The following is a 10,655-nucleotide window of genomic DNA, read 5'->3' as shown; positions in this document are numbered from 1 at the left end:
TGTGGTAAAGAGGTTTGCTAAGTGTGAGGCGCTGATCTCACAGCTGTTATCTACAGACACCAACTACAACCGAGAAAGGACAAGTTCTGGAACTTTAGACCACAGTGCAACATAATTTGGGAAAAACCTATTCGGAATCTGTTCAAATTTGCTTCAGTTTTAAAACTAGTTAAAATGCTCTACGTTCAGCTGATTTCTACTAATTTGTTTTCCAATAGCAGGGATACATAGAAGAGTGAGTTTAAAAATACACTGAACAATATTTTATGAATGAATGTCTGTGATTATGGCATGAGTACTACCAGAATGCTAATTTAAGTAGAGCAAAATTCCAAACTCTAAAATTTCTACTTTCTTTCTTGAACAAATTCTGATGCACCCTGTTCTTACATAAATTTCTAAAATGCGGGGCGCCTGGGTGGCTCAGTGGTTTAAGCCGCTGCCTTCGGCTCAGGTCATGATCTCAGGGTCCTGGGATCGAGTCCCACATCGGGCTCTCTGCTCAGCAGGGAGCCTGCTTCCTTCTCTCTCTCTGCCTGCCTCTCAGTGTACTTGTAATTTCTCTCTGTCAAATAAATAAATAAAATCTTTAAAAAAAAAAAAAAATTTCTAAAATGCTACATATTAAACCTGTTCCAGTCCTGATGAGTATTAAACATTTTATTTAAAGATTTTAAAGTAAAAAAAAGGGTACACAAACACAGATTACATTATGATGACCAAGGCAGTATTCCACATGACAAAAATCAAAACGAAAGTTAAAAAGTAAATGTACAGGTACTAAACAAGCATAATACCTGATATGCAATTCAGGCTGCAGACACGTAAAATGATCTGACCACAGACATGCTTATGCAAAATAAATTTTTTCTTAGAACACCAAAATCCCATTCTGTCAGCTGCCTTATTCCCATTGAGTATTTTGTGAGAACTTCTATATAATATAAAAGGAACTGGCATGGCACTTAAAAACTACAAAAAAACAATGCAATTAAAAACATATTTGTAATGCAGTTTTGTATAAAATATACATGGTAAATCTTATCTGTTAAAAAAAATTTTTTTAAACAAAAAACCACCCTGAATAATGGTTAAAACCTTATCACAGAAAAATGTTCATCATTTGTAACACTCCTGATAGAAAATAGATGGGATTTTTGGGGGGTGGGGGGTGGGGGATGTCTAACCTGAAGAAGTCATTTGAAATTTATTTAAAATTGTAGATAAGATAGTAACTCACTGCCTACCCCTTTCTCAAAACTTATCATGAATATTCTAATATATAACTACAGGACATGAAAGAATAGCTCCAAGAAAGTGTTTCTCAAAATAAGGTTCAAAGACCCAACAGAATTCTAAGGTGGGCCCAGCAATGTGCATTTTAAACAATGTCCCAGGTGATTGTTCCCCATTCTGAAATTTGAGAACTAATGCCCAAGGGAAACAGTACCACTTAAAAGCAAGATCATAAATACACTTCCGACATGTCAGAATTTTCTATGGGTTTATGGTTTGCAGTGAATATTGCTTCTTAAAACAAGTTTTAGGTATTAAGAAAAACATATATACCTGTTATATAAACATGGGAACGTATATAAACTTTTTCTTTTTGAGGTTTTCATTGCTTTCAGATTTAGTTATTTCAAGAAAAATGAGTATATGGCCAGAAACTTCAGAAAAATTACATTTCTAATAAAATGTAGCATCACAAAAAGAGATAATTTATTAAATGCCTATAAATTTTAAATCATTCTAGTTTTAAAACTAGCCAGCATTCCCCAAAATTCAATTTTACCAAGACTGGACAACTGTAAGTAACTTAGATGATTATGATTACTTTTTACATCCCTTTTCATTAAAAAAAATAAACAGATGCTATCACTGGCATCCCTTTAAATAATAAATTGCTAAACACTAATATTAATAAAAAATAATCTGAAGAACTCTGCCTTTGAAATGTATTCCACTCTGATTACCTGTGTTACCTACTTAATACAAACTCACTTAAGGAGCTGGAAACGTTGTGCATATATGTGCGTGTCCCTAATATTTATTCGTGTTTATTTTTTTTTAATTTCACTGAAGACTCCATAAACAGGGTCCAAAAGTAGGGATGATGGGGCTTTGGTGAAGAAGTGAGTATGGTTAAGCCACTATTTGGAAGATAAATTCTTTTTCTGTATACTAAACTATAAGAAAAAAATAGCATACATTCTGTCTCCACTGGATAATGGAATGTTTTTATAAGTCTGATAACGAGCGCTTCCTTATTATCTAAATCAAATCACAAAAAATACCTATGGGATTTGCTAAGAAAGAAATCTCACCATTGCACTTTTCTGTATCTACTTTAAATGTCTATTTTTTTTCTTTCTATATGCTGAGACATGCTCCATTCAAAAACATCCTGGCTCTTTGCGTGCCATTTATTAACTTACCAGTTAAAAAGGGGTAAGCTCAGAAGTTAATGCCCCTATACTAAAGAAATCACTCTAATAAGTTTTTCAAAAACAGCTAATGATTGGAATCTGATGCTTAATAAAATGTGCCCATTTTTCTCCCTCAAGCAGAATGCATATTCCCTAATTCAAAGCAAGAGTCATCTTTTATTACCAATTTAATAACTGCTGCCTTAAAAATCAGTAATTTAATTATCCAAGGCAATAAAACTTACAGCTGAATTTTTAAACACAAACAACTCAGAAAGTAATAGGAAATATAATAAATTGCTGTTTTTTGAATCATTTTTTTATATCAAAATTAAACACTTCAAGGTGAGGTGACGAATGAAAAAATTACGGAGGCTTAAGATATAATCCCACCAGGTGCCTTAATGCTATGGATTCTCTGTTTAAAGGCGGTGGTAAGTAGTTTCTTTAAACAAAAGGACAACTTCATTACTCATCAGTAGGCTGCTGGATTACCAATAGAGTTAAGTGTTGACACTGTCTGGAAACTAGTTTCATTTTCTTTTTCACAGTTAGATGTAATAAATTGACTCTCACAGCCAATAATAGAAGATATTGAGTGCTTTTTTGTAGGTGAAAAATATAAAATGGTTCATTGTATCCCAGGTGGTAACAAGTTTATTCATGCATTAAATGGCAACACAAGCAAAATGCACAGCTAGAAAATGAGGATCAGACACATTCTTCTGCAGACATCAAAAGAGGATTGATGTACTCAAAACCTTCGAATTCAGACTGATCGATCTTCCTCACGATGTCACTGTTGAAAGAAAAATACATTAATTTTCATAAACTAACCAACTTTTTATTTAATTGGTAAAATAAAATTAAAAAAATAAAAGAAGGCTAATTTACATAAATTATGGAGGGGAAATCTATTAAGTGTTTAGATTAGTTCCAAAACATTTTCTAGAAGAACCAAGAGCACTGAAAATAAAAGAAGACTAACAATCCCATAAGCAAGTTTAGAACTAAAAGGTGGTGCAAAACTGAAGGCTAGGAATAAAAAAGTCACAAACTGTCACAAGCCTAGTTAATTTTAACTTTTGACCTGAACAACATTCCTCTCTATAGGTGAACATACAGGTCTGAATTAGCATTCAATTTAGTCATCACCTCAACAGGAAGGTGATGACGACAAGACGCAGAAAAAGTTAACCTTCTGGGTTAACCCAGAAGGGGCCCCTTGGTGGATCAGCCATTAAGTGTCTGCCTTTGGTTCAGGTCATGATCCCGGGGTCCTGGGATCCAGCACTGCATCCGGCTCCCTGCTCAGAGGGATGCCTGCTTCTCCCTCTCGCACTCTCCCTGCTTGTGTTCCCTCTCTCACTGTGTGTGTGTGTCTCTCTCTCTGTCAAATAAATAAATAAAATCTTAAAAAAAAAAACATGCAAATATGGACAGGTACCCAGAAAAAAAAAAAAAAAGGCAATAGGGACAGGTACCCAGAAAGACACTGCAAGGAGGTAATGGGTCGTAGGGTGTAAACACGCTGGCATTCTGCTATACTGGGTTTCTAATTTAATATGCAGTAAGAATAGTACTACTGAGTATTTTAATACTTAAATGCACACACTAGGGGCGCCTTGATGGCTCAGTGGATTGAGCCGCTGCCTTTGGCTCGGGTCATGGTCTCGGGGTCCTGGGATCGAGTCCTGCGTCGGGCTCTCTGCTCCGGCAGGGGGCCTGCTTCCCTTCCCCTCTCTCTGCCTGCCTCTCTGCCTACTTGTGATCTCTCTCTGTCAAATAAATAAATAAAATCTTCAAAAAAAAAAAAATGTACACACTATACGGCAGAGCACGAAGTTACACAGGATACAGTCCCTTCCTTCAAGGAGGGAAGGAATGTCATACAACAAAAAGCTACAAATGAAAGCAGTACACCCTGAGTTTCATACAGGACAGCTAAGCCTGGATCTAACCACAGTTCTAAAATAAAGGGTGACTTCTGGTTGGAGAAATCGAAAACACCAGCATCCACTACATAAACACGAAAGATGATGTTGGATCTGAGAAAATGCAAGTAATTTATTCGAGTTGAAAGCACAGGAACAGAGGCATGACAAATGACAGGTGATCTGAAAGGAAGATAATGGCTAGCTCAAGCCAGTGAGGTTTACCCTGAGGAGTTTCACCTTGGTTCATCAAAGATCTGGCTACACCTGAACTAGCTCAGAAAGAAAGAGAAGATTCCAGTACATAAAGATGAAGGATGCATACAGAGGAACAGCATGAACAAAGGTAAGAGCACACCATCAGGGAACGCAGAGTAACAAGACGACACAGAGCATAGAGAGAGAGACGGCCAGGGAGTCAGGCAGAAGGAGAGGGTGGGAGGCTCTAACTGCTGGCCTAGGGGACAGATTTTATCTGCTAGGCAAGCAGGAGGTCCCTGGAGGCTTCCAACAAGGGGGTGACAGAACTGGGAGTGCTACTTAGTGAGACGGGCCGAATGGGTGGCAAAGCCAAGGAGATGCCCAACGAGGAGGATGGGGTCGTGTTCTGGGTATGAGCTGAAAGAGATACGAACTGGACTCATGGCAGTGGGAACGAACATGAAGGATCTGACGCAAGTCGTGAAGTAAAGGAAGAACAGACAGGATTTACTTGGCGGCTGAATGTGTTACAGTTTGTTAAGGAAAAGGAAGGGTCCATAATCATGGACATTTTGAATCTGAACAAATACGTGATGACATAGGGAACAGAAAAAGGTAAATAAAAATAACAGATTGAGAACAGAAAGAGAGACCATAAAGAATCATTACTTTTCTTTCTTTTTTAATTTCTGTACCAACATGGGGCTGGAAATAACAACCCTGAGCTCAGGAGTCGCGTGCTCTTCTGACGGATGCAGCCAGACATCTCAAGCATCGTTACTGAAAGTATTTAGGGGTTTGTGTTTGAGGTGCTTGTCTGGCAAACTAGGGGAGACATTTAAATCAGCAGACAGAAATGCAGCTCAGGAGAGGCACTGGGTGGAGAGGCGAGGTGCTCCAGAACCCTCGTTCTCTCATTCTTCACAGTGGCCTTGCAACACAGGGAGGAAGAGAACAAACAGGCTCAGAGAAGTTAGGACATTCAAACCCAGGTTACCCAGTGGGGAAGAGGTGGTGTCAGGACAAATTCCTGTCCTTTGATTGAATCTGGTGTGATTTCTAACACATGATGCTGTCAGAAGTAATGATATTGGTACATCTCTCTCTCCTTCAGTAGACAGGAAGCTTTTCGGGAGACTGACCTACATCTTAATCGTCTTTGAATGGCTAATACTTAGCACAGTGCCTTTTGCTCAACAACTGTTTGCCAATTTTGCTGGCAGTCACTGAAAGAGCTGGTGTCAATATTGTGGGGCTGGCTGAAATCCCCAAACACAAACTGCACACAGCAAAGAGAAGGCTGTTGTGAACTGAACCGTGGAACATCCCTGCCTCAAGGGGACAGGGAAAAAAGGGTGACAAGTGGTCACAGAGATGCCACAGAACCAGGATGGCTAGGGCCAACCAAAGCAAGGCTGTGAGCGCCAAATGCTGTACAGATGTCAGGGGAGATAACAATGAATCACACGAATCAGAATACGCTTTAAAAGTCAGAAATTAACAAATCAATTCAACCTTCAGACGCTGGAGGAACAGGTTAAACTGCGAGGAGTTGAAGTGCCCAGAGTAAGAAAGCATAAGACAATTGATGTTGACTATTCTGAAGGAGTTCGAGAGAGATGCTGCTTATTTATTTTCTTTTACCATGAGCATCTATTATTTTTTTTTAAAGATTTTATTTATTTATTTGACAGACAGAGATCACAAGTAGGCAGAGAGGCAGGCAGAGAGAAAGGGGGAAGCAGGCTCCCCGCTGAGCAGAGAGCTCGATGTGGGGCTCGATCCCAAGACCCTGGGATCATGACCTGAGCCGAAAGCAGAAGCTTTAACCCACTGAGCCACCCAGGCACCCCACATCTATTGATTATTTTGGGAAGAAAATGAAGTAAGAAAATGTGACGGTTCAAAGATGTGCTAAGATTCAGGGGGAAAACTTGGATTTTGGAGCATGTTGGTGAGTAGCAGAAAAGCAGCCGGAAAGAGAAATTAAAGGAGGCAGAAGAACAGACATAACTGACAAAATGAAATCCTAGCAGAGAAGCTAAGGAAACAGACGTAGGGAAATGGGGCACCCCCTGCAAACGAGGGACATCCAAGCACCCAGAAGAAGGAAAAGGAGGTAAGAGAGCAATTGTGAGCCTCGCCGTGGTCTGGTGAGCGATGAAAAGGGAGCAAGCTCAAAGCAGGAGGTCCCAGTCCTTGCAGTCAAGGTAAGGCAAGGCTGATCCACTGTGGTGGGGGACATGGGGGTAGGACTGAAGGCTTCTAAAATGTAGAGACAGTCTGGAACAGCTGCATGAGGCATGTGAGAGGAATTAGAAGATGTGAGTAAAAATACTGCCGAGGAGGAAGGGCTTCCTCGAGATGAGAGAACAAATCTGTAATGACAGGTCAGTGATCAAATACCCCCAAATTATTCTAAACCACTCTTTTAAAAAAAAGCAATCTGGCAATACACATCAAGAGCCTGAAGCATGTGATCCCCTTGGACCTAATTCGTTTTGTTGGAATCTATCTTAAGGTGACCTACAGGGACTCAGACAAAAACGGCCATCGGCATAGCAGGGCAGCCCAGGGCAGCGGCAGGGGCATGGGCCTTGGGCAGACGTGGGTTTGCGTCCTGACGCCACTGCCTGGTGACTGTGAAACTCTGCTTCACCTCTCTGAGCCTCAGTTTCCTCATCTGTAAGACGAAGAGGACAGCAAGTCGATTTACAAGGCTGTTGTGAAAATCTGAGATAAGGCATGGGAGGCAAAGTAGAATAGGGTGGCTGTTGTAACTTAAAAGACTCTCATAGATTCAAATACCCCATAACTGAATGGCTAAATAAATCATACTATAATTTGATAACGAAGCACTGTGTAGCCACTAACAGTGAAACTTCCAAAGAACTTTAGAAATATTTCAGTCTATGGAATTACTTACTCATCATCTGGAGTGAGCTGGACAGGTTCATTAGTAAACTGAGAATCGAAGTTGTCCAAACCAAATTCCCCAGAAATATTTGGTTTAAAGGGAGGTACCACCTGCTTTTGCTCCATCTAGAAAAGACATATTAGATGACAGCTCAAGCCTACGTTCCCAGAAAAATTCCACCTCTACATTTCTCCTCTGCCCTCAGATGCCTCCTCGTCCTATCCCAGTGTGTTCATAGCAATGGCTCTACAGTATTCACAAGGATGGAAATCATTTACAAAACTTAACACTGATGCGGGCCTTACTAATATTACAAGAACCTGGTCCATTAAATTAGTATTCCAAGCTATTACTGTTTTAAAGCTTTTTAAAAAGCACTTTAAAGAGTGGTTTTAAGTTACTGAAGCTGTGATATATTTGTTTTTCAGCATTCTTTCAAGATAATAAAATTTGGCCCAAGATAATAATGAAACCTAACATAGAAAACAATGAAAATTTACATACCATATCCCAATCAACATTTCGAAAAAATGGGTGTCCCTGAATATCAGCAAATCCCGTTTGTGGATGACAACCTAATCGTTCCTTTGGGTCCTATGGTGGGAAGAAATGTTTCAAGAAGTGAGTGGGTATCATGCTTTAGAATAAATCATCTTGTGACCTGGGTTTCATGTCTATTATATGATACTTCTATTTCTGAAATCAGTATGGTCTACCTTTCATTTCTATGTAAAATAATACAAGACTTAAATGAGTATCTGAAGCTTGTGACAAGATTTCCTTGTGGCTTTCTCTTCAGCTATCATGTGATTCTAGTGGACATAGGTCCACTCCTTGCTGAAGAAAAAGGGAGGAAAGAGCATCAGAATCATTTGAGTGGCTTCCTGATATTTCTTTGGCATAGGTTAGAGTGCTAGTCAAAATATACAAACCCCAAACTTCACAAGTCTGTTCTTGGCTCATTGTAAAAGCCCTATGCCCAGGGTGCCTGGGTGGCTCAGTCGATTAAAGCCTCTGCCTTCAACTCAGGTCATGATCCTAGGTTCCTGGGATCGAGCCCCGCTTCGGGCTCTCTGCTCAGTGGGGAACCTGCTTCCTCCTCTCTCTCTCTGCCTGCCTCTCTGCCTACTTGTGATCTCTTTCTCTCTCTCTGTCAAACAAACAAACAAACAAACAAACAAATAAATAAATAAAAGCCCTATGCCCAATTACAGCAACAAGGCAACATCTGTGTACAATAGTGACACAACCATTAGGTGACTCACTGGACCGAGGAGGGACTGCAACTTATAAAAAGTCATGGCTTATTCATGACTGTGAATGAGACCATGTTACCATCCTCCTTTCCAATAAAAGACATTTTGTTTTGAATATTAAAACCTCTCACCTTCATTTTTCAGTGTGTTGACACTTAGATTTCCATTTTAAATCTTTCTTCAAATAAAGTACTCAAAAGCCTCAATTTCTTATTTTATTTAAATTCGTCATTATCTTATCTACATGTACCTGAGAAGGTAAATGCACATCAACCTACCTTCTAACCTACAATTTATTTAAAGTAAGATTTACGATTTGCCAAGATTGCTGTGATACAGTAAGCAGCATATCCAGGGCCTGTCCCAGGTCCCTGACAGAGCTCCTAAAACCCTTGTAATTTCCTGAATCTCAGAAGTGTCATTTTTCATAACAATCGCTTTTGATTATACCTTAGTTTATGCTAATAAGGTGACTCTTGGTGGGCCTGTCATAGCTTCAGGATGGGATCTGGTTGCCAGAGGAAGCAACCGTGTGATTACTAGAGTTGCAACTTTCAGCCTCCTTTTCAGAGGGGCTGGAAATGGAGTTTAATCACCACTGGTCAGTGATTTAATCAGTCATGCTGAATGTCATGGAACCACCACAAAACCCTCTGAACCCCCTGAGCTCCTGGGTTGGTGAACACCCATGTGCTGTGAGGGTGGTGCACCCCAACTCCACAGGGACAGAAGCTCCCGTGCTTTCAGGATCCTTCTGGACCTTGCCTTGTGTATCTTTTCATCTGGTTGTGCACTGTATCCTTTATAACAAACTAGTGATGGCAAGGAAACTATTTCCCAGAGTCCTGTGAGCCATTCCAGCAAATTCTCAAACCTGACGTGGGAGGGTTGTGGGAACCCCCAACTTTGCAGCCAAGTCACACAGAAGTGTGGGTGCTCAGTACTTGTGACTGGCCTCTGAAGTGAAGACAGTCTTGTGAGCCTGAGCCCTTAAACCCCTGGAATCTGATGTTAACTCTGGGAAGTTAGTGCCCCAAAAAATGAATTGTGGGACACCCAGTATGTCTGGAGAGCTGGAGAATTGGTTGTTGGTGTGGGGGAAAACCTACACATTTGGTGTTAGAAGTGTTGTGAGTAAAAACTGTTCAGAATCATAATCTTAGATCCCAAAACTCTTCTAACCTACCAACAACAACAAATAATTGAATGATCTTCAGACTTTTAAAGGCCAATGATAGCACTTCATTTCTTCTGAATTTTATCTTGGGCTTTTGACATGATCATCTGTAGGGAATACTGCTGCCAAGTGAGTAATAACCCAAAGAAAACTGAGTACTGGAGCTAGGAGTACCACTGAGGCTATCCCCAACAACTATAATTTTTCTCTCATTGTGTACCTGATATATATCATTTACTTAAAAACACCATATGTAATATATAGCTGGGGGTGAATTACATCGCCAAAATGGAAAGGACAACTCATCTCACGATCTGACGCTGTCAAATTATTCTTTGGTGAAGAGACAAATTCCAGACCTAACTGAATCACATACTCCGATGTTCTGGAATGTTACATTGCCTGACCCTCTACTTACAGTTTCGTTTACCACTAAAGACCCTCTACTTACAGTTTCGATAAACCACTAAAGATTGTTATATGCGATTTATACCTTGTTGAGAAAACTCTTCAGGACACTTGCAGCTTTTACAGAGAGAGAACGCGGTATGCGTATTTGCTTTTCCAAAATAACTAGAAAGACAAAATTACGGCATTATATATTTAACTTTTACATGGGTTCAATCTTTACATTTTTATTACAAGAACATAAGGCATTCTAGCGGAAAAAATAAGACATGACATATATTACTTCAGTATTTGCTTGTTTGTATCCAGTTCGAGTCTCTGTATTTCCAATCG

General features: G+C 39.9%; 1 protein-coding gene across 1 annotated transcript in view; it reads right to left on the bottom strand.

The window, feature by feature from the left end:
- Positions 1 to 645: 645 nt before the first annotated feature.
- PRKCI (protein kinase C iota) overlaps positions 646 to 10,655 on the bottom strand; it is a 67,238-nt gene continuing 57,228 nt past the window's right edge. The window contains exons 15-18 of the mRNA XM_082742130.1: positions 10,408 to 10,487; positions 7,986 to 8,075; positions 7,491 to 7,606; positions 646 to 3,228 (exon numbers count right to left, since the gene is read on the bottom strand). Coding sequence (XP_082598256.1) covers positions 3,141 to 3,228; positions 7,491 to 7,606; positions 7,986 to 8,075; positions 10,408 to 10,487 — 374 coding nt within the window. The 3' untranslated portion in view covers positions 646 to 3,140. The remainder of the gene's footprint in view (positions 3,229 to 7,490; positions 7,607 to 7,985; positions 8,076 to 10,407; positions 10,488 to 10,655) is intronic.

This window comes from Mustela nivalis (assembly GCF_964662115.1).
Source record: "Mustela nivalis genome assembly, chromosome: 1".
NCBI classification, from domain to species: Eukaryota; Metazoa; Chordata; class Mammalia; order Carnivora; family Mustelidae; genus Mustela; species Mustela nivalis.
The sequence above is the reverse complement of the archived record's forward strand: the minus strand, read 5'-3'. Positions and strand labels throughout refer to the sequence as shown.